Genomic DNA, 25,071 nt, shown 5'->3' with positions numbered 1-25,071 from the left:
AACATCAATGCCATTCCTGCACACTGCAGATGCCATCTCCATCTCCATTTTCATACCTTTCATGTTCATTTTTCATTTCTCGTCTTCAATCCAGTTGCAAGCAACAGGCTAATCCGTGCACGGTCGTTGACTATCCCATACAAGGTCACTTTCTCGCCAGTCGGCCTTCTCTGCCGTAGATCCCTTCCCATTTCTCCCAGTCTTCCTTCTGCGACTGGCCATGTCCCTCCCATGTGTTGGAATCACTTTTGAACCAATATTCGGTGATCTCTCGCTCGAGGTCTTTGACATCGCCGGCCTTGAGGCCGCTACTCCCATAAGAATCTGCACCTGCGCCGCACGTCATCTTCTCCTGATGGAGAAAGAGCCTGGCGGCCAAGTACACGACCGGGTTTGCGGCTCTGCACAACACTGCCTCTTTGATCACGCTTTCAGCAACCACAATACCCCCCCACGATTGCTCTTTCCCGGGACCATACAATGCCTCCAAGCTTGAAGGGCGAAAGAGACATATTCCAGAGTCCTTGGTTCCGACAACTCTCCGCAACTTCACAAGCTCTGCGTCACCTTTCTGTTCGTTGACAAGGTTCTCAATCCATTTGCTTAACGGTCCGAAAGCCCGAGCTGCTGCGGCATGTTCAGAAAGACCAGCGCATTTCCCAAGTACCTCACCTATGCGGCCGTTGCGCAAGTGCGTCAAAGCGTTCAAGTACACCTGGTCATTTTCGTTCTGGAACTGCGGCACCATCGACTTCAGACGCTTTGCCGCTGCCAGTCCCTGAGCTCTGTTCACAGTCCGTTTTTGGGATTCGAGACTGCGGATCATCATCTGTAAACTGAAAGCTTCATTGAAAATGTCGATTGTGAGTCCGAACGCGTTGGCAGCAGGGTGATCGACCGGCGTGACAGAGGGTACCCCGCCATCTGCCATTACCCAGATAGCATGCGCGAGATGTTCAAAGGCGGCGAAGCATCGGCGCTCCATGGAGAAATAGTCAAACATCAGCCCCGGCATCTCCGCCGCGAAACTGTCAGACAGCCTCCCCAGAGTGCGGACCATCTTGGTGCGCAGTGTTGAAAGCGTCCTCTGAGGCTGAGTCTGAGTCTGCGCTGGAGAGCCGGCTGCTACATAATAATGGCGCTCAAGGTCCTCGAAATATTGCCGACTGAAAAGATGCTCCTGGAGCCGGTGCGCAGCTTCGTCGATCTTCCGTGTCTCTTGACCCTGCCAACGAACAAACAGATTTTTGGCAATGGGTGACTGTTCGTATCGCCGTACTGCAGGATTCTTTCTGAATCGAATCCCGCGGGAATCTTTAGCTAGGCTTGTTATAGACACTCCACTGCTGAGCAGAAACCTGTTTCGCGCTTGACCAAGCGTTTCAGGGCGGCCACCAACGAAGATTTTCTCGGGGTTCTGATTGCGGATCACAAGCTCCATGTCGGGCCAGACGGGGGACTGGGGCGCCACGATACGTAGTGCATTATAAAGGTGGCAGAGCATGGGGACCTGAAGCGTACTGTTGACATGCACCAAGCCCAGAGTGTGCCACTCCAGGTGTAGTTCGGTTTTCATCGTGCCGCAGGTGACAGGGAAGTCCTTCATCAGCGGAACCTCCACTCCAGCGTCGTTTCCCTCCGACTTGCTGCAAATCTTGCCTTTGGTCCATATCCCATACCCATCGAGCGATCTGGTAAGATGGTCGTGCCATGATTTCCAGCGTATTTCGACGCCGTGTGTCTCACACCACTTCTGGTGCTCCTCGACCCGAAGTTTGATCACGTCGAATGCTTGGTTCAGATCCTGAAAGGCGCGAATAGGCTTGATCGTGTCCACTCTCTGAATGTCAAGCTGAATTTGTAGGGCCAAGCTGACCCAGATGGGGCAATTGCGGTTCTCAAGGATATGCCTGGCCGCGTGCAGAATCTCATCCTCAATGAACATTCCCCGCAGCATTAGGGAAAGCAGGGAAAAGTTGGGTAAGATCCTGGACAGCTCCGACTTCGCCTTCTGACTTGGGTTCTGGGCGTGAAATAACCGCGGATCACAAACCCTGGTGGATGGAAAGGGTGGTACCCGGACGCGAAATTCATTTTCCAAGCTCGGGAACGTTGGCGGCTTCTCCTTGAGGATGTGAATGTATGTCCTAGCCATCCCCCATGGTATGTAGAGAAGAACGTCGCATATTGGGCACCCACAGATGATAAACACCATCGGCAAGTCTGCGTCCCAAGCTTTCTTGCATTGATACGAGGGCACAACATGAAGTTTGAAGATGAGAAACGGTAGAGAGCCGGTTGGATACCTCGCTGCAGGGTACGCCGGGGGCCGCTGCAGGCTGGCCTCCAATTCGGCTTCAGCTTTGCGGACCAGATCGACTGCCAGGTTTGTGATAGCGGCAGCCTGCATCAATTCGATGCCTCCACTGGCGTACAGATGCCAAGTAGACGCGACGTAGGTCCGTACGGCGAAAACTTCCTGCATGAAGGACCAGATGGCGAATAGGAATTCGGATTCAGCCTCCAGGTCATCAAAGTCGATCTGAGCACGAGGGCTCCCGGGCTTGGCTTCCGTACAGGTGATATTGGTTGTGTCTTCTTGGTCCACCTCTTCGTCGGAGAGTAAATCCTCGACTTTCAGATGCTGGAAGATGTTGTTGATTGGCGGGCGGGGTGTTCCCTTGTCGGTCTCTTTCTTGTGGGATGTGGGCTTTGACTCCTTGACTATCTCGTAGCACGGTCTCAGCGTTTCAAGGGCAAGCTCGAGAAGTGAAGCAAAGTGAGAGTGTTTTTCATCGAGGACAACGTTGGTGGCAGCTTTGCTCCTAAACCACCTCGAGAATTCCCGCCTGGCTCGGATTGTGCGTTCCCAGATGACCTGGATGGATCGACTAAGGATGACCTTTGGTCGCAGCTTGACAATGCATTTGGCCATTTCCACCAACTCGGCAGTTCTGACGATGCATACAGGCTTCATTTTCTTGGATCTTTGAGCCTTGCGGGTAGTGCCCTGAGCGGACCTGCGGGCTTTTGCCTCAGGTTTGGGTTGTTTGATGTTTGAGGCGTAGCCGGCTTGAGCCGACTTCTCAGCTAGCCATCCTGCTACGGTCTCGGTATCTTGCTTGTATTGCTTATAGGCAGATACCATAGACGGAGGCAGCGATGGTTTTGCCATTATGAAGACTTTCTGAGGGTTGGCGAGGTGGGAGGGACAGAGGGAAGTCACTGAGCACCAGGTCAGAATGGCTCCTATCCAAAGACGCGGGAGAGGGGGGATGATGAAGATGATGATCCTGTTGCAGTAAATTGGACACTACCTGGGTAGCGAGGTATGTCATTCAGAGAATGGGAGACATTTGGGTCGAGGTTGGTAGAAGTGAGTCGTGTGAAGGGAAATGAGACATGAAATGGAAGATGAAACGGCGCCTGCTCTCACTTCGACTTCGTGGTTTCCTCTTGCACTGCCGTGTCCAAAACCCAAATATCAACTCCTCGTGCCTGCACTCTGAAGATGGTCCTTCACAATCAAGTCCCATATCCCTGCGCTCCGTCAGGATTCTCATCACAGTGTGCTCGTGCCAGTATATGGCACATGGCCAATCATTCCAACTTACGCAAAAAGGCTCATCTTCGAATTTTGAAAAACCAAGCATATCGGCTCGCCAATGATAGCTTCTTATGGCGAGAGGCTTGATCATACCTCTTGAGAAGAGCATCAAACCAAATGGCGCCATCAGGTTCCACTATGTCTACGTAAAAGAACTGCTCAGCCACGACACGCATCTGTGGCCAGGTCACCGCTCCCGTCAAATGAGCTTGGAAAACTAGGAGTGGGCTGAACCAGGATTCATCAAGCATGTCGGCCTTCCAGATACTGTCTCGATTTCTGTGTTCGCAGAGTGCTCCCACATAGAGGATCCAGAGGTATGCGGATGCGAAATCTAGGCGGTCGTTAACAGTGCTAGATTGATATGCTTTCGAAAATGTCAACTTCAGCTGACCCATCAGGTTAGCTGAGCAGTCCCGAATGTTGGTACCGCTAATGGTCAAGTCACCAAACATCTCTCGTGCGAGATAGTTGAGTGCCACTGACAGTGCTGCCTGGGTGTATCTTTCGGGCTTCCTGGCACTTGCCATCCAAACCCCTTCGACGAGATCATGAAACATGTCATTGAGGCGACTTAGGTCGATGAGAGCGGAGACGGTAACATATATGTAAGCAGCCTGCTTGTTCGCGACCGAGCCCTTCGGGGTAGGGCCCTCTGTGGACGACGGTTGCATGCTCGCGTCCCCCACGTATTGGCAACGTCGAAAAAGGGCTCGGAGCTCTGGGAGGGTGCAGCTTGCATGGAGTACGTGGTTCTTGGGAACTCCAAGGGGATGTGGCGGGACCTGCTCTTTCAAAAAGACTTCTGACCTGTCGCGAATCCATTTACCCACGGATGGGACCGTCCGCTGTCCACTGGTGGCTGCCGAGTGACAGATAATGTACAACAGCCGTTGTGCCATGGGTGCGTCGAACTTGTTGCTCTCTTCTATTAGCTTCAGCAGGGTTGCGCCATGGACAATGGCTGCCTGAGTGTTCCCACAAAAGCATTCTGCATCGAAGAGCGAAAATATGTGGCGCTTCAAGTTGTTCTTTTCTTCCACAGAGGATGAACTTGTGTGCCTTTCCAGCTTTTGGCGTAACAGTTGAAGGCTGCGCATGCGCATCTGAAGCACCAGTTTTCTCATCTCCTTGGGGTCTGGCACACAGTGACTCAAGTATTGACTATATGTCGTCAAGCGCGCGAGCGCCGTGCCTTCATCCCGCAAACTTGCCGCGATGTCGGCCCATCCACCCCGAATGTAAGGCTTTTCGAAGTCGTGAGCTAGCTCACTAGATATTTTTCGGACGGCGAGAGGTGTGTAGTGGGCACGCAAGGCGACGTCTCTAGTGAAAGTGAGGATACGGTTCAATTCAGGGGTAATTTCGATCGCAAAGCATTGGAATGGATCTGAGTTGCCTCCAAAGGCGGCCACCTTCGACAGCTGGTCACCGTCGCTGTCTTCACTCTGGGCATCGACTTCTGTACCCTGAGGAAGCCATTGTGGGAGGTGGTCACCGCGTCTCCAGTCATGAGAAACGCGGGCGGCATGGGCTCTCGCGCGGGAGGAATCGAGTTGCTTCTGCCGCGGTTTTTGACTAGGATCGTGGTGGATGAAGGTGATGGCCACCATGGCTTCAATGGGTCACACGAACGTGCGCTTCCAGAGAGCACACAACATCTCGATGCGCCTGGTATCGCTGCAGTCTCAGAGCTCCTGATACCTTAGAGCATTTTCGCCCATGAGGACGTCAACGCGATGGAGTTGTGAATTTCAGCCTTTGGATGGTTCGATCACCCGCTTTAAACACCACAAGCGGTTGCCCATGTCACCCCACTCTTGTCATGGTATAGCACACGGAGCAACTGCATTGTGGCGGAAGGTAGCCGCATTGGAGCATATGTACCTCGTACCGAGTGAGAATATCGTTAGAGGGTGAGAGCACCGAAGGTGGCCTTATCTTGCACGGGGGGTGAGATAGGGTAATGACCCTGGGACACAAGGAGATGCCCTGAGTAAGCTGCTTGTCTGCTGGGTCCAGCAGGCTAGTGGAAAGCGAACCAATCTTGTGATGCGGACATGATGAAGCCTTGCCGTACGCGGTAACAGATCGTGTCGCGCTCCCTTTATGACTCAGCGCCTGTGTCGACGACACTGAACCGTAGCTAAGCTGTGCGCCTGAAACGCGGGAAAGCCGAGTTTTTGTTCATGTACCGGGTACGAAGAACTGTGGCTGCCGTTGTATCTAAAAAGGCTTGCCCGATTTCCACAGCTACTTGCTAGCGAGCTAATGATAGACTGTATAGACTGCGTAGCGACGGCCGAAGCATGCCCGTCGTACTTGGGGGAGGATCACCCGCATCTGCGCGTCGATTGATGTTTTTGTGGACGAGAGCCCGTTTGTCTTTAGGGTCGCGGGGATGGGAGGTTGCGCGGTGTAACTTGTGCGCCGAGTACAATATGTGCATCGACCATTGGGAGGTTGCACTGTGGCTTGCGAGGTACTTTTAGTTGGCTTGGGGCGAGGACAAAAAGCCGTGTAGTGATAACGAGGAGGCGGTGGTGGTGGTGGAGGAGACGCGGAGGTGGATCGATCGATGTGCTTGTATCCTCACCCACGCCAGCACGCCAAGGCCCCTGTCGGTGTCCTTTTCACACCCAAACCCCGCCAGGAACAGAGAAGTGAAGGAGAAATCGGATGGGCCATTTTCTGTTTTCGGTCAGCGGAGGAAATGAAACGCTGCCAAAACTCCGCAGGGGATCGGGCATAGGGTACGAATCGGCAGAACTCGAACGGGCTCGAAGGGTTCGTACTCGCATCTCCGTGGTTATTATTCCAAACGAGAATCAAGCATCAAGCATCATGCATCCGCATGGGAAGAGAAGCAATAGGGCGGAGCCGGTTTTGTACCTCGTCGATGCTTGATTTAGATATTAACTTGTGCCTACCGAATACGGATCATGGCGCAGGGGATCTTTTGGAGCTTGGTCAGTGCCCTTGACCATGCTCGATATAGACAATTTGTAGTTGCCGGATGTGGATCATGCATGGATCCATATGAATAGATCGTGGATTACGGACCGTCCTGGATGTGGCCTGGCCTAGCCTAGCCTAGCCTACGGCACATTACATGGGTTCAGATTGGACCTACCCAGCTCGCCAGGTGGGTAGGTGGCCTGGAGAGTATACCACCTACAAATATGTACCCTCTAGGCCTTTGTTACTCGACAAATGTGGCTGGCGTTTGCGACGATGAATGGTCCGGACGCATCTCTTGGGAACAGGTACAGATATTCTCTCCCTCTCGTATCGAGATTGAATGGTTATACCCTATTTGATCCAGTGTCGTTGACAAAGACAGTGAGGTCATCATCCGCCACATGGTGACATAGATTTCAAGAAGACTAAACACCCCTTGTCACTCGGTATTGGGTATTGTCGTTGGGGTAGCTAACCATGTGGCCGGCTCCCTAGGTACTTTTGCAACCAGCGGCTCTGGACGAGTCGAGTCTCAAAGCCACAGCCCACAAGCCAGTTTGGCATGTTTCGGAAGCCTCCTTTTGCCCACGTCATTGCCGATCGTTAACCGTATTGATCCTCCTTCTCGCGCCTGGCACAGCCTTTTTGACACATATTCGATACCCATATGTCTCTGCTAGGCGAATATTCACCACCTACTCATCACATCTTCCGCCTGCTCAGGCTGCAAGACGCTGTGCCACTCCAGGAACGCTCTTCTCAGGCACAGTCGCCACCACCACCACCTCCTCCGCCTCGCCTTTTGCCTTCAGTCTCGCTTCCGCTTGCTCGTTCCACTCGAGCATATGCAGGCACACACCCTCCAGCGTGTCGTGGCTCGTGTTGTATCCCAGCTCTCGCCTGGCACGCGAATCGTCGTAGATGATGACGAGAGTGGAGTAGTTGAACACGGCGGGCTGAAGCATCGAGAGGTCAAAGTTGGTGATCTCGGGTAAGAAGCTGAGATAGCGGCGTCGGAGGAGCATGTAGCCTTCGATAAGATGGGCGATTAGGAGGAGCGGGAGAGGCTGGACCTCGGGCCATCTGATGGGCGTGCTGGGGTGTGCCAGGGTCGACATGGCTCGGTACAGGTCACTGTAGCGGAATGGGGGACCAGGGTCGCACACCGCGTAGGCATTGCCACCGATATCGTGGCCCGCGAGTAGCCGCGCTTCGTACAGGAGGTGAGCGAGAGACACGTTCTGGGCTGAGACGTATTGCAGGACGAAAGGGGTCAGCCACCTATTGTGAATGTTTTTATGCTGTCAGTTTTCTTTTTCTCGGTCCTCAACGGCCCAGGTAATGTGATGAACGACGGGGTACTAACGTTTGCAGACCTCCACGCCGCAGATAGTCATAGACCACGGAGTTCTTGTTCTGGTCTCCATGGCCATAGATGGTGTGTCCGGGTCTAATGGCACCAGTCCTGAACGAGTCTCTCTTGCTATCCGCGTCTCTCACCAGTTTCTCCGCCAATGCCTTGGTATAAGCATAGCAACCTGCAAAGTTCTCCAGCTTCAAGGGCGGCGGTTCGCCATTCTCCGAGAGCTGAACAAAGTTTCGCGGGTGCTTCTCCCACGGGTAGATGAAGAAATCGAGAGGTCTGATAGCCGTGCTGCAAGATGAGGTCGCGATGAAAACGTCACAGCCCGCCGCTTTCGCCGCATTGAGGACGTTCTCCGTGCCCTCGACGTTGACCTTCATGTACGTGTCGAGGAAGTCTACCTTGCGGTAGCCAGCATGGATATAAGCGACAGTATGGAAGACTGTCAGGGGCAACTGTGCATGTTCGGCCGGCCACGGAGTGGTGAAGACCTTGGAGACAGAGGCCGCGTCGGTGACATCGGCCTTGAAGTATGGGACACGCTGCTTGACCGCTTGATCTCGCCGAGGTGCTTGGAGGTCAGCGATGCGGATGGCCGATGCGTTTTCTCCTCGCATGATCAGGTGCTCGACGAGCCAGCCGCCGACAAGACCTTTTCAATTGTCAGAATGGGGAGCGCCATCAGCCACGCGCTGCTGAATGTACCTGATCCTCCGAACACGACATATCGCCTGTTTTGCTTTGGCGGGAGATCCTTTTTGAAATCCGGCCTCTCTTGGCGGCACTTCTCATATGCGGCTAGAATTTCTTCCTTCGTCCACGGCTTACTGGCTATCTTCTCGGCTTCTTCTGGAAGGACTGACATGGCCCGGTTCACGTGATAGAAATAGCCAAATAAGAGCAGGCCAGTGGCGGAGAGTAATAGGGTCCATGAGAGCTCCATGGCTCCAGAAATAAGGAGGTGGTGAAGGCGAGGAAATGATGATGGTGATGATGAGGAGGAAGAAGAAGAAGGGAATCAGTCCCGTCTGACGCTTCTTGTCTTGATGAGATTCACTCGTGGCATTGCTGGGCAACTGGGCAACTGGGCAACAATTGAAAACTGGGCGCCTGAACAATGATAGGCGGTCTTTGTCAAATGCTGCTTCAAGAAAGGTTTACGAGGATTTGTCGACCTCGGGTACCGACTGCGCGGCCGTTTTTGCGTTTCACCACATGCAGTTAGAGCGGTGCGTGAGAGGGTAATCCCATCCAATCAAGTTGATCCTGGTGGACATAGTACTGCCATACAACTAGGTACAAGGTATATACAGTACGGACCGACGTGCTGCGTACCGACGAAAAGCTACGAGTAGGTTCAAGCAATAGGGGCTGCGGTGTCGATGGTTGCACCCTAGCATGGAGTCTGAAAATGGATTGTAAATGTACAGTATGTACTATGTAGCCTACACCTGGTTTGATGATTGAAGTGCCTATACAGCCAAAGTCCCTGGGGTATCGAATTGAAGTGTTCATTTTTTCGCTTTCCATGGTACCTTTTCCTTGAAATTGTCACTCCAGTATTATGTGTATATGCATAGACTCTTCGAGAAAAGACTACCGCTAGATGCCGTTTTGCTTCAGAAATTTCGTGATAACATCGAACGACCCCGTGGCATTCAACTACATTTTGACATTGATCAGTTCCTGGTTCGAGGATAGCGGAACGTGAACTTACAGCGAAATTCACAGCGTGCCCACTCTTGGGCTGGATATAGGTAACAAGAGGTTTGGCGGCAGGGAAGACTTGACTCGGGCCTGTTTCGAGGAATCCCGGACAGTACCCTCCGCAGGCAATCAAGTCATACTCGCCGCTATATCATGTCAGTCATGGGAACCTAAGTTGGATCTCGGACTAGTTATACCTCAGAATCTAGAGATGATTAGCTGTTGGGTGTCTTGGATAGATGAGTCAAGACATACCAAGACAGGGCCGGTGAACCCTGGAGAAGAGAAGTTGGCCGCTCCAATACTGATTCCTTCCAATAGGCCGGTCGGTTGTTTGTTGTCCTCGGTCCATTGCACCACCTTTCGATCATAGAAGGGAGGTTTGAAGAAGCTAAGTACTCGGTCAGTCTACAGATGATGATCACCAGGTACATTGCTGAGAGTCGTACCTCTGGATATTGGAGTAGACGTCGGCCCAGGTTGTCCAGCCACCGTCTAAGCTTCCAAATCTGAAGGGATCTTCTAGCTTCGCGAGCAGCGTAGTGCCTCCTGAAGGAGGAACGACGTTGTAGGCGAAGCCCGTGAGGACCGCTGCATCCACCAAATCCGGATCGCTATTCAGGACGCCATTCGAGTACGCGCTTCCAAGACTATGGCCCACAAGCGCGACCTTGCTGGGAGGATGCCCAAATTTACCACTGCGGATAACCTTGACAAGTTCCTTGACGACAGCCGTGTGTATCGAAGTCTGCGCGACATAGCCAGAGACGCTGTGGGAAGTGGTCAGTAATGACGAGCAGATCCGGGAATGGGAAGGGAACTTACCTTTGGGACTCGCCGAGACCTACTCTGTCATAATAGAAGATCGAATAGCCTCGCGACACGGCGTAGTCCACGAAGCTGTAGTTCTCCGGTTGAATGGAGGGATCCCAGTAGCTTTGTCGTTGGTTAGCTTCTTGGATGTTACTACTTGTAGGCCGGGTGCTGGGAAGCATACTATCTGTCGTATCCTCCGCCGTGTGTAGCTAGCAGGACTGTTCCATTTCCTCCACTGGCTGGCTGACAGAAGGTACCGGTTACCGTGTAGACAGCTGTCTCGGGTGCAGTAGGAGGCGTGACTGGCTGGAAAACGGTCAGGGCATCACGTCGTTGCCCCTGAATACTGTATGCCGCTGCATCTTCGTTTGTCTCGAGTGGATCGAGTGCCCACTTAAGGTTCAGAGTGGTCAGATTAAGAGAAATATTGTACTCTTGACATGTTTTCACCGTTTTCACCGTTTTCACTGAGAGAATGGGAGAGCTTTGGACTAAGGCTGTCAGAGAGATCAGAGAGAGGAAGAAGGCCGACATGGTAAGAGAAAATTGAGCAAAGGGGGGATCTGAAGAACGGCGAGAAGTTTAGTACGTGCAAGGAGGGCTCCAAATCTTTAAATCATTGCTGCTGTCATGTTCATTGGAAAATGCAATAGCATCATTGTCTGCTCTTGGTCATAGAAGCTCGCCATGATCGGTTAGAGTTGAGGTTCTGCTGAAGGAGCGTATTCGCAAGTATTTGTGTTCATTCCACGCCAAAGCTCCGCAGAGGAGACGCTGTCTGTACTCGGTAAGGTTGACGAAGTTCTCTTACGATGAGTGCAACTTGTGCGTATCTGTATACGACAAAGGTTTGTAGGTAGGCACGTAGGTACCCAAGTATCTACTAATTCAGAAAGGCTCGGGTGCTCAGCCTACGACCATTCCCGAAATGGCAAAGCCGCCTAGTGGCAGGAATACGCACATCTTATTATTATTTCATCATACCTACCCCGTAGTCACCTCTAGCCTGAATGCCATGCCCGTTCACGCCCACCATCCTCGGAGTTCGTTAGCCTCATTCCCTACCTTTGCCATCGATCGAACCCTCAAATCTCGACCTTTGACCTCCTAATATCAAACCTTGATCACTACAAGCGCGATTCCTACCTTGAGGACACAGATGAGTGATGCACAGGAACTCGCGTCGATACGAGGAGATGTCTCACGTCGTAGGCGTAGTCTCAACGGAAAGAGTAGGCCGTCTATCTGCGGCAAGAAAGGCGAGTGGCTTTGCAATCAAGATCATACCCCGAACACCTCATTTTTCACTCTCCTGAGCGAAGAAACGAGGACTACGTCCTCTACTGCCTTCTTTCCAATTTGGCTCCACGCGTTGCCAAGATGATTGTGAGGCCTCCTCCACGGAACGCGACATTCCGGATCACGCCTCCAATCATTATGGCCGACAAATATCAATCGAGTAAGAACCGTGTGGGCACCTCAGACTCTGACTAGGTACACGAGCTTGACAAGGTAAGCACTTGTATCACTACCCAATTGATCTGTATCGATTACAATAGAGCGACGAAAGGAACAAATGGTCGACACGAGGCGAGAAAAGGCAAGTTTTGCCTGGAAACTGTCAATTGGTCTCCTGATTGTCACTCTCTTGACAAGCCTCTGTACCTGGGCAGATTCGGTCAAGGTGCGCTTCTAGCAGTGAAACATATCCTCATGTCATTGCACACACTGAATACATTCTCTCAATAGTCTAGATGGTACATCTTTGATCCCGTGGCACTGCAGAAACTGGTCGACGAGAGCCTGGAACTCTATCCTGAATCTACCGCCGGCGCGGTGCACCACATCGTCACGTCTCTTCGCGAACAATATGGACCAGACCTCATTGGTGAGGACCCATTCCCTCACGCTACGCCGAATAGCACTGAGATCTCTCCTATCTCGCCCTACGTCTCGCAATGGGTTTTCAACAATGCTGGTGGGGCCATGGGAAGCATGTACATCATCCATGCCAGCATCACCGAGTACCTGATCATCTTCGGCACACCTCTTGGAACGGAGGGGCATAGCGGCCGCCATACCGCAGACGACTACTTCTACATCCTCGAGGGCGAGCAGTGGGCGTACTCTGCCAATTCTTTGGTTAAGGAACGCTACCCGAAAGGGACCATGCACCATCACCCCAAGGGCGCTGTCAAGCAATACAAAATGCATCGCGGTTGTTTCGCCCTTGAGCTTGCCCAAGGCTGGATCCCACCCATGCTGCCGTTTGGGTTTGCTGACACGTTGTTTTCCACATTGGATTTTCCGACATTTGCCAACACGGTGTGGTTGACAGCTCAAAAGATGGTGGGCTGTTTGCTGGTGGGCAAGATTTAGCTGGAGAGCCGCAAACTCAAACACGTCTCGAGATTACTGGCTTTCGACAATCTTAGACCCGGACATCCTCGCCCCAAGACTTGGGGTAGAATGCGCTTCCAGCCTTGCGGAGCTGGTGGAACGGGCGAATGAACAGCTTTGTTGGATGACAAGTAAACAGTCGCGATGCTCCTCGTTGTTTGTGAGCACTTTACCAGTCGACTGGTGATGTATGATACCGGAAAGATCGGCTAGATCAGTCCGGACCCTTGTATACTGTCGAGTTAATTGTCTACTTAGCCGTATGGCCAACTGCCGCGGACGAAAAAGTGACTATCTGGGTACCTTTTAGTATAAAGCGGTAATGGCAGTTCCTGTCTTCACTGTCCTACCCACCATGTCTGTGTACTTGTAGCTTGTACGAGTAGTTTGTCTCTGACTGGGCCAGTATATTGGTCGAAAAATACGCTCTTTTCGCATGGAATTTACGAGACAAGGGCGCAAAAGTGCATTGTGCAAAAGCAAGCTACAAGGCCAGCCTATAAGCCATCCATTCATTGAAACTACACCACGTGTGCGTGGTGAAAGGAAATGAAGTGCTGCTCATGCGTAGATGTGCAGCTGTGAAATTGGACGCCGCCTCCACCTGCGCAGCTCGCAATTTCGCTCAACCACTGAGAATCTCGTCTCGGCCACCAATCATTGCCATCTCAACCATCATGTTCCTCCGACTCCCTTGTCTTCAGCTTCACTCCCGTACTCTTGCGAATCTGGACCTCTGCAGGTGTACAGTTGGTTCATGCAAAAGCAAAGGTGATGCGACGTTGGGATTTGCTACCTGACGGGATGTTGAAGATGAGCCCTGCTGATGCTAGATCTCTCAAATAGAAACGCTGCCTCCCTCCAGCAGACAACATGTCGTTTGAACAGGCACTCGCCGAACATCTTGGCTTCAAGCCGTCCCCTCGTTTTGGTCCTTCGATTCGTCCATCATGAAGGTTACTGATGCTCTTTTGCGCCTCGGCGCAGCCTCTCTTTCATTCGCTCTTGTCTCAGCACAAACCATTGCTCAGATCAATGGAAATCGCTTCGTCTCACCGTACCGCAACCAAAATGTCTACAACGTCACAGGGCTGGTCACTGCCATCGGTCCAGATGGGCTGTGGATCCGCTCCACCACTCCAGACTCGGACATTCGTACCTCTGAGTCGGTCTATGTCTTCGGCCGTATCTCCAGCAATGTTACCTTGACTAGGGGTGATATCGTTGTGTTCGACGGGATTGTTTCCGAGTACAGGTCCAACTCGGCATATCTGTACATGACAGAGATTTCTCGGCCTACCAATGTAAAGGTGCTGTCCCGGGACAACGAGGTGAAACCGGTTGTTCTGGGAAAACAAGACACCAGCCCACCGACAGAGCAGTTCACCTCACTGGACCATGGTGATGTCTTTGGGGTCCCGAACAATGTCAGCCTGATCTCCGTGGTAAACCCTGTGCTTCAACCATGGTCTTACGGCCTTGACTTCTGGGAGAGTCTGTTGGGCGAGCTGGTCACCGTCAAAAGACCAAATGCTATTGGCAAACCAAACTCGTACAATGAAACCTGGGTAGTTGGGAATTGGAGGAAGACTAGCAAGAACAAAAGAGGGGGTTTGACTCTAACTCCAGGAGATGGCAATCCTGAAGCCATTATTATCGGTGCCCCCCTCGATGGTACCGTCAATCCGGAAAACATCAAGCTAGGGGACGACCTCGAAGACATCACCGGTGTCGTGTACCAGGAATTTGGGCTGTACTACATCCTTCCGTTGTCAGCCATTTCCATCATCGACTCGAAGCAACCGGCATTACCAGACCCTATCAGTTGGGACTCGAAGGGGAGCTGCAAGAAGATCACGGTGGGACAGTATAATGTTGACAATCTGGCTTCAAACTCCGCCACCCTGCCTGGCATCGCCTACGATATTGCCTACTATCTCAACTCTCCGGATCTGGTATTCTTACAAGAAATTCAAGATAATAGTGGTCCTACAGACGACGGCGTCGTAAGTGCCAATATCACATTGGAGACCCTTGTGAGTGCGATCGAAGACGTCGGGGGAGTGTCGTACAGCTACGTTGACATCGATCCTATCAACGACGAAGATGGCGGGGAGCCCGGTGGCAACATCCGCGTCGCCTATCTTTACAACCCTGACGTCCTACACCTTAAGAATCCCAACCCAGGCTCCTCGCTTGACGCCAACGAAGTGCTCCCAGGTCCGTCACTGAAGTACAACCCTGGCCTAGTCGATCCAACAAACTCAGCCTGGCAAGACAGTCGTAAACCGCTCGCAGCAGAATGGGAAACGGTTAAAGATAAATCTACACTCTTCACTGTGGTCGTCCACTTTACATCCAAGGGTGGCAGCTCCTCGATCGAAGGTGATCCGCGCCCGCCTGTCAACCTCGGGGTAGATCAGCGCAAGGTCCAAGCGAATGTGACCGGAACATTCGTCTCGCAGATCCTTGATCACGATCCCCACGCCGCCGTCATCGTTGCGGGAGACTTTAACGAATACGCATTCGTGGAGCCTTTGGAGACCTTTACTGAGGTCTCTGGGCTCGTGAACATGGACGACGCTGCGGGCATTACCCCCACCGAGAGATACACGTATATTTTCGACATGAGTTGTGAGGAGTTGGACCATATGTTTGTGAGCCCCAGAATAGCCGGCACTCCTGGAGCCAGGCCGGATTTCAAACATGTACATGTCAACACATGGGTGGCATACGCCGATCAGAAGTCGGATCACGATCCCAGTGTGGCGAGGCTGAATATTTGCTAGACGATGATTATGCAGTATTCTTCCAGAGCTGGGAGCATGCCGGGAAATACTTTGTGCGTAGAAAGCTGGGACAAAGAAGAAACTGCCAACATTTGGCTCTCAAGCAATCAGGCAAGCTTGTAGGAAGGCAAGCGCAATGTAAAACCCTCTGTTTGCAATTCAAACTAGGGTGACGAGCAAGGGTCGTTCAGTATAAGCTTCCACAGAGCCCTATAAATACCCAGAGGACAAGAAAGCGCATCATCCGTTCAATATCTAGATATATGTACTAGATAAATTACCAGCTAATGGCCGTGCTTTCTGCCCCATCAGACAAGGCTGAACCGCATTACGTCATTCGTCACTCGCCAATCCGCAAGGCTGCGAGAATCGGAGGGTGGATTTGTTCCTGGCAAAAGAGGAAACAGGTGATTGTGCGCACACTTGTCACTCGTTTGTCACTACCGGCGCCGTGCAGATATATTGTGTCGTTGGTCGCTCACCCCCAGATGATCCTTGCTTCTAGTCAATGACCAAAAATGAGTGGCGCGGCGACGGATTTCAAGCTGAGCGCGGTCCTGCGCGGCCACAAGAGTGATGTACGCCTCTCATGTTTCGGCACATGTATACTACCGAACCCAAACTGACATGAGAATATAGGTCCGTGCCGTCCTACTTCCTGATCCCTCCTTTGCAGCAACAGCGTCTCGCGATGGCTCAACCAGAGTCTGGAAACGGACTTCCACATCCCCGCCGACCTACGACGACACGGAATCATCCCACGGCGCACAGTTCAAGACCTGTCTCGCTTATATCCCCCCCTCAAAAGAATATGAAGATGGTCTGATTCTCTCTTCTGGCCAAGATGCGCTCATCGAGGCTCGACAGCCATCGTTAACAGCTGACATGAATGCGGACGCTTTCATGGTGGGTCACAGCAACCAAGTCTGCTCGATAGATGTGTGTGCGCCGGCAAACTACTTTGTGAGTGGCAGTTGGGACGCTACAGCAAAGGTGTGGGAGATTGGCAGATGGGAAGTCGCGTATGATCTGACAGGGCACACGGCCACGGTTTGGGCAGTGCTCGCTTTCAGCAGAGAGACAATCGTCACCGGCTGTGCTGACCGTGCGATCCGAGTCTTTGATATCCGAGGCAAGATGTTGAATTCGTGGGACGGTCAGGACATTGTTCGCGCTCTGGCAAAACTACCCGAAGGTCATCGTACAGGTGCTCAGATTGCCGCCGCAACAAATGATGGCATTATCCGTCTCTGGAACCTGAAAGGCGAGCTCATTGCTTCGTTGGTCGGCCACGAGTCCTTCATATACTCCTTGGCTGTACTTCCTTCAGGTGAAATTGTGAGCTCTGGAGAAGATCGATCCGTCCGCGTCTGGGATGGGCAGTCCTGTATCCAGGTGATTACGTTGCCCGCCATCTCAGTCTGGTCGGTGTCTACCGCTCCAAATGGCGACATCATTGTTGGCTCAAGCGACAAGACGGCACGCATATTCACGCGTGACCCGGAGAGGGTGGCCGATGCAGAAACACTTGCGGCGTTTGAAGAGTCTCTGCAAGCGTCGAGCATTCCTCAACAGACTGTAGGGCAGATCAACGTGACAGATCTACCCGGTCCTGACTTCCTCAAACGAAAAGCCGGTTCCAAAGAAGGCCAGAATCAAATCATCAAAGAAGACGATGGAAGCGCCTGTCTATATCAGTGGTCCATGTCTCAGCAGCAGTGGATCAAAGTCGGGCAGGTTGTGGATTCGGCCGCATCGAGTGGGAAGACAGCGTACAATGGGAAAGAGTACGACTATGTGTTTGACATTGACATTGAGGACGGCAAGCCTCCACTCAAGCTACCGTTTAATGTCACACAAAACCCTTATGATGCAGCCACGAAATTCCTTCAGGACCACGAACTCCCCATGTCGTATCTTGAAGAAACGGCGAATTTCATCATCAAGAACACCCAGGGTGCGACGCTGGGGCAGTCAGCGCCAACGGGAGCTGATCCTTGGGGGACGGAGAATCGATACCGACCTGGTGATGTTCCCACGTCGTCATATCAACCACCACCACCGCCATATGCGCCTACCAGACGAACCCTTCCTCAAAAGCAGTATCTCTCTGTCGTGATTGGAAAGCCCTCAGCCGCTATGACGCAAATCATCAAGAAAAACACCGAATACGCCGCCAGTGAAATGGGCCTTCAACCTGACGAACTCCAAGCACTGTCAGATGTCGCGCAACAGCTCGAAAAATACAACTTCTCTAGCCCTCCATCATTACCTCCCTCACCCTCCCTTCAATCTGCCATCCCGGCCCTGCTGAAGATAGCGACTCAATGGCAACCACCTGCCAACCGACTAGCTGGACTGGATCTTCTTCGATTCATTGCTGCCGCAGCAAAGGAATTTCCAGTGGAGAATGTCGATGGCCTCGACGTCGTGGCGGGAATCCTGGGGAGCGGCATCTTTGACGAGTCTTTTGTGCGTACCAACAACAAATTGGGCATGATTGCCATGCGTTTCTTCTCGAATCTGATGTACGGGTCACCTGCTGGAAGGGAACTTGTGAAAGAAAATGTCGACAATATCGTCGAAAGCCTCAAGCCACTTGCACAGTATGCATCGTCGGATGTTTCGGTTGCCATCGCACTTACAACGCTGTATCTCAACATTACCGTCCTAATCACGACTTCGACTTCGAGCGATGCCGACAACAACGCCAGCCATGCGCTTGACCTGTTGGGAGAGCTCTCCAAGCTCGTGTCCTCTTTCCCAGCGGTGAACCACTCTGCCTCGTCCAGCAATCCTGCTTCGCAATCCACGGAACCAGCATATCGCTCCCTTGTGGCATTGGGGACCATTCTAGTGCGATTCTCAGGCGCGGATATGAAGTCTGCCGCGGAGCTTTTTGATGTTCCAGTGGCGTTGAGGAAGTTGAAGGAGGGCAAGTACCTGGAAGAACCAAGGTTTCAGACTGTTGTTGCAGAGATTGAAGGGGCGTTGAGATGAGGCTGGTGGATCAGGAAAGAGTACAGACGGCATTGATGATAGCACTGCATAGCGATGGGCAGTAAAAGATGCGATGCAGAGCGAAAATAGACGGGACCCCTGGGGACTCAGAAGGTTCTCGACGAGATATGCGAATCATGAATGTATTGAACATTGTGTCTGTGCGTTGATGTCTGATCTGTTGGGTTTGATATTGCTCTCTTCGTCATGCTACACTTCGAGTGCTTGCATCTTCGATGAGGCATCAACAGTAGTTTCGATCCATATCACATGGATCGCCTATCTAACAGTCCGTTTTGGATAGATGGATGTGTGGGTCAGGCTCTCCTCGATCCGTATCGTAGTGGCGCGCGCGCAGTGGCGGGCACCATCCCAACGCATCTCACTCACTCTCCGCGGCATCCCTCCGGCCAACCAGTTAGTGTATGTAGTGTGCAAGACGCAGGTACTGGCGTGACACACAAGGTTTAAGTACCACATGCTATTACTTAGTCTGTCTGAACCATGTCTGTAGCATGTTACTATATTTAACTTGTTGGTTATTTTGTATAACTACCCTAATGTTGAAAATGGTGCTGGTAATAGCACTACATGGGTTCCCGCTACCTGCCGATCCGCTCGCCGACCGGGTTTTCCGCCACATCTACGGAGAGGGGAGGAGAGAGGAGTTTGGTGGTGGTGGTTGGTCGATCCAATGTCTACTTTCAGTGGAAGGAGGAAGAGTGTGGCGGTGAGTTAGTCTAGCGATGTGGATTGTACATAGAATGTAGAATGTTGAATGTTGAGTGTTGAATGGAATGTAATAGACGATGAGGGAGGAGACCGAGGGAGGAGTTGGGAGCTTGGGACATCGATTCCTTGGTAACGTGCGTTACATACTCACCACCCAAGGTGTGTGTGTGCTACACGAGCGCCAACCCGTGATATGATGTGATATGATACGAGATGATTTTCTGACAACGGCCGTGTCGGGATTTTTTCCTCCTACGCAGATTGTTTCTGCGGTGTATGACATTTTCTTGTTTTTTGGGAACGTTTTCTCACTACCACCATCACCTGCCCCGGGGTGCTGGACATTAATAGTCCGTCCATAAGATACCGGGAAATTAAAAAAAACACCCTTTCCGGCGAAGACGACAAGGCCTGGCGTGTTGACTCGCATACTCCTTCGTGAGAAACCAAAGACATTATAAGACACAACAACTACATATCTACATCTATCTAAAACCGGTGTTGTGTCAACCCCTACCTGTCGGTCGGTCGGTGGTCGGTCAGTCAGGATGGCGGAGTTGTTGAGGACAATCACCCACATCTCCCGCCGGAGCAGTCTCTCGGAGCGCTCGACCAAGCGGACAGACTCGATTGTCGAGCGTGAACACAAGGCGCTCGCGGAGCTCAGGGAGCTGTGTCGCAAGAATAACGTGTCGTGGCCGAAGAGCGAGTTGGTCGCTGACGATGACGACGCCGTGAAGAACGAGGGCAATGAAGATTCGAATCTCTTGTACGTCCCCAGTTCCCAGTTATTTAGTTGCATGCAGAACATATGAAGCCACCGTCTCGCGGAGTCCTCAGTGCGGATGGGGTTGTTTTCCCCCTCCATGTTCTTCTATCCGATCCCAAGATTCTAGCACCGAGTATCTGACACACATGTTATCGCAGACGATACCTCCGCGCGCGGAAATACGACGTCCCCGCCGCGTTCAAGCAGTACGCGGCGTCGGCGAAGTGGCGGCACGAGATCCAGCTGGAGAAGACGTACGACGACGTCGACATAACAAAGTTCGAGACCATCAGGAGACTTGTAAGCCAGTATCTATCCATTTTCCAGAAAAAGATATCAAAACTGTGTCCTAGATAACTAATGTCATTTTATCTCTAGCAACCCCAATGGACGGGCCGGCGCGACGATACGGGCGTCCCCATCATGGTCTACGTCGTCGCCCAGGTCAAGCCCGAGGACATCCTCGCCCTGCACAAGATGGATCCGTCCCTGTCGAGCGTCTTCCTCGCCGCCGAGTATGTCACGCAGTTTGTGCAGCCCTTGTGCGGGAAGCTCCAGCACCGGAGGACGACCAGGTCAATGTGAGTTTTCTCTTTCTCTTACACAGATACACACACATGCACGGGGAGAAGAGAGAGAGATCTTGGTAGCAGAAAAAGAAAAAGAGGAGGGGGTTCCGTTTCAACTCGCGGCTGACCACTATTCGGTCGTTAGCAACATCATCGATCTATCTCACGTCGGGATCCCGACGTTTTGGAGGTTACGCAGACTGCTCAACGCGGCCAGCACCATGGCCACGGCTCATTACCCGGAGACGGTCAAGAGGATATATGTAAGTCCGTCATCAGCGTAGCCCCTTTTCAAAGGTGTAGTTTTCCCAAAAGGCCATGATATTCATCGACCTGCATGCTGGCCCAGATGCACTAATCCTTTCTGTGAGAGAACCAGGTCGTCGGCGCCCCGCCCTTCTTCCCGCAGATCTGGAAATTCATCACCCTGTGGTTCGAAAAGGAGACGACCCGCAAGATCTTCGTGCTCGGCCACCATGAGAGCGCCGACGTCCTACGCCGCGACCTGGGCGCCGAGAACGTCCCCAAGCGCTTTGGCGGGGATCTAGATTGGGAGTTTGGCGCGTTTCCGAAGCTGAGGCCCGAGGACCGCGAGGTTTTTCACAGCGCCAGCGGAGACGAAAAGGACGATAGCGGCGACGGTAGCAGAACAAGCTTGTTTACAAAGTGGGTCGAAGGACCCTTGAGGCTTCTGGAGGGCCGGGAGGGGAGGGCCAGGATCGTCGCCGTCGGGTCGCGGGATGGGGTGTTGAGGAGGGAGGAGGTATAGCTATACTACAGTATACTACAGCATAGTGATCCGAGGAGGGAAGGGATGGGGACAAAATGTTTCGGGAAGAAGCGTGATGGATCAGTTAAATTACGGGGCGTGAGAGAGCCGAGAGTCTTTTGTTGGACAAAGGGGGGAGGTCTTTCACAACGTTTTGGAAAAGGAAAACTCGGGAGGATCGGGTCAAGAGTTGTCTTTTTGCTTTCTGTGGTCTGAGAAGAGAGGGACCGTTTGGATGTATGACAAGCGAGCAAGCGAAGTCGACTCAGAGTTGGCGCAAGGGAGTCCTATTCCGTTGAAGGGACGTATCGTGTATGTGTATCTAGGTATGTGTGTACATGGAAATAGAAATAGTACATGGACAGGAGGAGCTAGACGGCGTGAAACCCCTGATTCGAACTTTTGATACATTACAGCACTTCGCTAGCCACATAGAAGATTTCCCCGGCTCTCGTGAGCGATGTTTCTGCTGCAGTTGGTGGCCTGTATTGCGATGTGGTGGCAGTCTGATGGATGTGGCAATCCAGGTATATCGTAGAGATCGAATAGAGGTCATGAGCATGGTCATATATGCCCCAGTCTTCTCTTCTCCAAAGAAATCGGGCGTCCCATTTACACAACAGAGAATATTGTGACACGACAAAATGTATGATACACAGAGAAGCCCTTCTCTGGCTGACGATACCCGTATGTTACCGTGCAACCCAAACACATATCGTGTCCATCTCATGCGCCGCATGCTTTTGAGATACTCAAGCCCCGCAATCATAACGCCGATGGCTATGCTTTTGCCAATGATACGCAAATCGGACGCCCTGTCCTCCCCTCTTGATGTCGAATCATCATACAACGGAATCAAAATTTCCGATCCTTAGCGATGCTGTCAACTTTGTTGTTTCTCGGGCTCGGTCTCTGACGGTGGTTGCGCTTCTGGGTTGTATGGTTGTGGAGGGAATCTCTTGACCTTGGAGGGTTTCTCTTCGAGCATGCCAATCTGTGATGAGAGATTAGTTTCGAATGTTTTGGTGGGTTAGGGAATGCTTCGTGAATAGAGAAAGAGACGAGCGCATAGATAGTAGGAGAGTAGACGATTCTAGAGCTCCCTCGCACCAGCTGCTCTTGTCTTTCCTCCCAGACCTGTGCCCTCCATGTTCTTCCTCCCCGTGAGCCCTACCAATGCCATCCTACTCCTTTCGCAACTGCTGTACCTCTAAGAAACAAAAGGGAACGCAACTCACCAGTCTCAGCAACTTGCCAACCGGCTCCGTCGGCTGCGCGCCAACACCAAGCCAATACCTCGTCCTCGCCGTGTCCAATTGTATATCTTTCATTTTCTTGGGCATGTATTTTTCGCCGCTCTCCAACAGCTCTGGCGTATCTGGGGTGGCCAGCGGTGCTTGCGGCATCGGATTGTACGTTCCCAGCACTTCCATAGGCTTCTTGTCGCGTCCGGATTTCGCCTGCGCGAGGACGATGTTGTAGATTGGTTTTCGTTTGGTGCCGAAGCGGGCGAGACGGATCCGAAGGACCATGGTGGTCGGGTTTCCTCTATTCAATTCCCTAACAAGAAGGGCGTGCTGTCGGAAGGGCGATACAGATGAGATTGCGGTATCTCCGGTCCTTGACGGCGGTTGGTGTGGGTGTGCGCGGAGGTGCAACTTCGAAGAAATTCAATCGAGGAAGTTTTAGGAGATGCGCAGCTCAGCCTCGTAGCCTCGTGCGGAATTGGGCTAAGCTTCTGATTGGCGGAATTGGAGAGTGACGCCGAACCATGACGATATCTTTTGTCTGCACGAGACACCAAGAGGTATTTGCCGGGGTTGCGTGATCTCGATGTAATATACTGGGTTAAATCATATCGGTCTTTGAACCCTCATTTATCAAAAACACCACGTCTTATGCTCCGAACCTGTCTTCCCAGAAAGGCACTTCGACCGATTTTTACAGCGCGGCAATTCTCCAAGATGGCGCTCAAGGTGAGCCCTGATCAAGTCCGGCGTCATATTATATTCTCTGCAAATCATTCGACATGGTGGCTCCAACGGCTGCGAAGAGGATCACTAACAGTCGCTGTGCGTAGACTCTAGGTCCAGAAAAAGCGGCAGAGCTGGATAAAGAGCTCATGAGCGAGGAAGGAGGATTCAGCATTGATCAGTTGATGGAACTCGCTGGACTGAGTGTCTCACAAGCAGGTAAGCACACGACGACATGGAGTGTTGTTGGAATGCAAAAGAACATCACTGTGCAAGTGAGATCAATGCTCATCTCTTTCTTTGTCTTTGGGTCGAAAAAGTGTACAAAGTCCACCCGCCCTCGAAAGGCAAGAATATCCTCGTCGCCTGTGGACCAGGTAACAACGGTACGTCGCATCGCAACGAGTCTCTGTTCACACCGCGAGTTCCCTGTGTTAAACGTATCTCCCACATCTCTTAGGAGGAGACGGCCTCGTCTGCGCCCGCCACCTGCACCACTACGGCTACAGCCCGGAAATCTACTATCCCAAACCGACCAACGCGCCCATCTTCACCGGCCTGAAGAAGCAACTCCGCCACCTACACATCCCCTTCCTCACCACGACCGAGGAGTACAAGTCGTCTCTGGCCAAGGCCGACCTCGTCATCGACGCCCTCTTCGGGTTCTCGTTCAAACCTCCCGTCCGCGCGCCCTTCGACACCGTTCTGCAAGCCATGATCGACTCCAAAAAGCCCGTCCTGAGCGTCGACATACCCTCGTCGTGGGACGTGGCGTCCGGTCCACCCGACAAAGGACAGATCGGTCACGACTTCATGCCCGAATACCTGATCAGTCTCACGGCCGCGAAACCGAGCGTCAAGTTCTTCAAGGGCAAGAAGCATTTCATCGGTGGTCGCTTCTTGAGCAAGGATGTCGCCGCAAAGTATGGCCTCGACGTGCCGCACTATCAAGGCATCGATCAGGTCGCCGAGGTCGACGTGGACGCGCCCGTGGAAAAGTTGTGATCTTAAGCTGTTATTGGGCTTGGTTTTGTTGGCTCGAATTGAGCGGTCGAGTACGATGTGAGGCTAGAAGGGATAAGCAGGTCAAACTAGAGTGAATAGTGTGGCATTTGAAAATGATCAATACCGAAATAGTATGCTGGGTAATCACAGGTTCGTTTTTACCTTGAGTTCAAAGAGTAGGCAAACGCCAGTGAGAAAGAAGTTTCGACATTGTCACAAGACACAATAACTTAGGAGAAATGACTAGAATGAGATGCAAAAGAAGTCCAATGTTATTGGAACAAAACAAGAAGCTGTACCTATCTACCAACAAACGGCAAAGGGACAAGGAATCCGTGTCGCCGTATCGCTTGTTCTAACGCCACAATTCCTAAACAGCGCCTCCATGTTCATAAGCCTGTCCTATCCCAGGAATGTAAAAAGAAAATGCTCTTCAATGCGAGACAGGTCGTTTGTATGCAAGTCGTGACTGGATACATTTCGTCTCTCATGATGCGTCCTCTACTCAGTCGGGAATACCTCCTCTCGTACCTGCTGCCGCGCCTCTTGGAGGTTGTCGTCGATGCACGACTTTCTGCACGACGCCGAACGCCTCCTCTTGGACTAGACTG

At 52.1% G+C, this 25,071-nt stretch overlaps 10 protein-coding genes across 10 annotated transcripts; 5 read left to right on the top strand and 5 right to left on the bottom strand.

Annotated features, from left to right (window-relative positions):
• Nucleotides 1-145: 145 nt before the first annotated feature.
• Nucleotides 146-3,175, bottom strand: AYO21_10103 (hypothetical protein; the record flags this gene model as incomplete). The annotated part of the gene is made up of 1 exon (XM_022660027.1): nucleotides 146-3,175. One exon carries the CDS (start codon nucleotides 3,173-3,175, stop codon nucleotides 146-148), a length of 3,030 nt encoding a protein of 1,009 aa, XP_022507661.1.
• A 449-nt stretch (nucleotides 3,176-3,624) lies between these two features.
• AYO21_10102 (hypothetical protein) lies at nucleotides 3,625-5,220 on the bottom strand (the record flags this gene model as incomplete). Its single annotated transcript, XM_022660026.1, has 1 exon — nucleotides 3,625-5,220. One exon carries the CDS (start codon nucleotides 5,218-5,220, stop codon nucleotides 3,625-3,627), a length of 1,596 nt encoding a protein of 531 aa, XP_022507660.1.
• A 2,067-nt stretch (nucleotides 5,221-7,287) lies between these two features.
• AYO21_10101 (hypothetical protein) lies at nucleotides 7,288-8,874 on the bottom strand (the record flags this gene model as incomplete). The annotated part of the gene is made up of 3 exons (XM_022660025.1): nucleotides 7,288-7,849; nucleotides 7,935-8,583; nucleotides 8,637-8,874. 3 exons carry the CDS (start codon nucleotides 8,872-8,874, stop codon nucleotides 7,288-7,290), a joined length of 1,449 nt encoding a protein of 482 aa, XP_022507659.1.
• Nucleotides 8,875-9,533: 659 nt separating this feature from the next.
• On the bottom strand, nucleotides 9,534-10,988 carry AYO21_10100 (hypothetical protein; the record flags this gene model as incomplete). The annotated part of the gene is made up of 7 exons (XM_022660024.1): nucleotides 9,534-9,593; nucleotides 9,649-9,784; nucleotides 9,836-9,843; nucleotides 9,894-10,029; nucleotides 10,088-10,408; nucleotides 10,464-10,574; nucleotides 10,636-10,988. 7 exons carry the CDS (start codon nucleotides 10,986-10,988, stop codon nucleotides 9,534-9,536), a joined length of 1,125 nt encoding a protein of 374 aa, XP_022507658.1.
• An 846-nt stretch (nucleotides 10,989-11,834) lies between these two features.
• On the top strand, nucleotides 11,835-12,833 carry AYO21_10099 (hypothetical protein; the record flags this gene model as incomplete). Its single annotated transcript, XM_022660023.1, has 3 exons — nucleotides 11,835-11,913; nucleotides 12,014-12,138; nucleotides 12,204-12,833. 3 exons carry the CDS (start codon nucleotides 11,835-11,837, stop codon nucleotides 12,831-12,833), a joined length of 834 nt encoding a protein of 277 aa, XP_022507657.1.
• A 971-nt stretch (nucleotides 12,834-13,804) lies between these two features.
• On the top strand, nucleotides 13,805-15,643 carry AYO21_10098 (hypothetical protein; the record flags this gene model as incomplete). The annotated part of the gene is made up of 1 exon (XM_022660022.1): nucleotides 13,805-15,643. The coding sequence occupies one exon, from the start codon at nucleotides 13,805-13,807 to the stop codon at nucleotides 15,641-15,643; it is 1,839 nt and encodes a 612-aa protein (XP_022507656.1).
• Nucleotides 15,644-16,161: 518 nt separating this feature from the next.
• Nucleotides 16,162-18,643, top strand: AYO21_10097 (hypothetical protein; the record flags this gene model as incomplete). Its single annotated transcript, XM_022660021.1, has 2 exons — nucleotides 16,162-16,221; nucleotides 16,283-18,643. 2 exons carry the CDS (start codon nucleotides 16,162-16,164, stop codon nucleotides 18,641-18,643), a joined length of 2,421 nt encoding a protein of 806 aa, XP_022507655.1.
• Nucleotides 18,644-19,923: 1,280 nt separating this feature from the next.
• Nucleotides 19,924-21,482, top strand: AYO21_10096 (hypothetical protein; the record flags this gene model as incomplete). Its single annotated transcript, XM_022660020.1, has 5 exons — nucleotides 19,924-20,144; nucleotides 20,303-20,444; nucleotides 20,523-20,725; nucleotides 20,859-20,976; nucleotides 21,093-21,482. The coding sequence occupies 5 exons, from the start codon at nucleotides 19,924-19,926 to the stop codon at nucleotides 21,480-21,482; spliced, it is 1,074 nt and encodes a 357-aa protein (XP_022507654.1).
• Nucleotides 21,483-22,365: 883 nt separating this feature from the next.
• AYO21_10095 (hypothetical protein) lies at nucleotides 22,366-23,014 on the bottom strand (the record flags this gene model as incomplete). Its single annotated transcript, XM_022660019.1, has 2 exons — nucleotides 22,366-22,476; nucleotides 22,721-23,014. 2 exons carry the CDS (start codon nucleotides 23,012-23,014, stop codon nucleotides 22,366-22,368), a joined length of 405 nt encoding a protein of 134 aa, XP_022507653.1.
• A 432-nt stretch (nucleotides 23,015-23,446) lies between these two features.
• Nucleotides 23,447-24,460, top strand: AYO21_10094 (hypothetical protein; the record flags this gene model as incomplete). Its single annotated transcript, XM_022660018.1, has 4 exons — nucleotides 23,447-23,458; nucleotides 23,563-23,674; nucleotides 23,776-23,841; nucleotides 23,916-24,460. 4 exons carry the CDS (start codon nucleotides 23,447-23,449, stop codon nucleotides 24,458-24,460), a joined length of 735 nt encoding a protein of 244 aa, XP_022507652.1.
• Nucleotides 24,461-25,071: the final 611 nt, after the last annotated feature.

The sequence above is a fragment of the Fonsecaea monophora genome, assembly GCF_001642475.1.
Source record: "Fonsecaea monophora strain CBS 269.37 chromosome Unknown Scaff110, whole genome shotgun sequence".
Taxonomy (NCBI): Eukaryota; Fungi; Ascomycota; class Eurotiomycetes; order Chaetothyriales; family Herpotrichiellaceae; genus Fonsecaea; species Fonsecaea monophora.
Note: the sequence above shows the minus strand (reverse complement) of the source record. Positions and strands in the feature narration are given on the sequence as shown.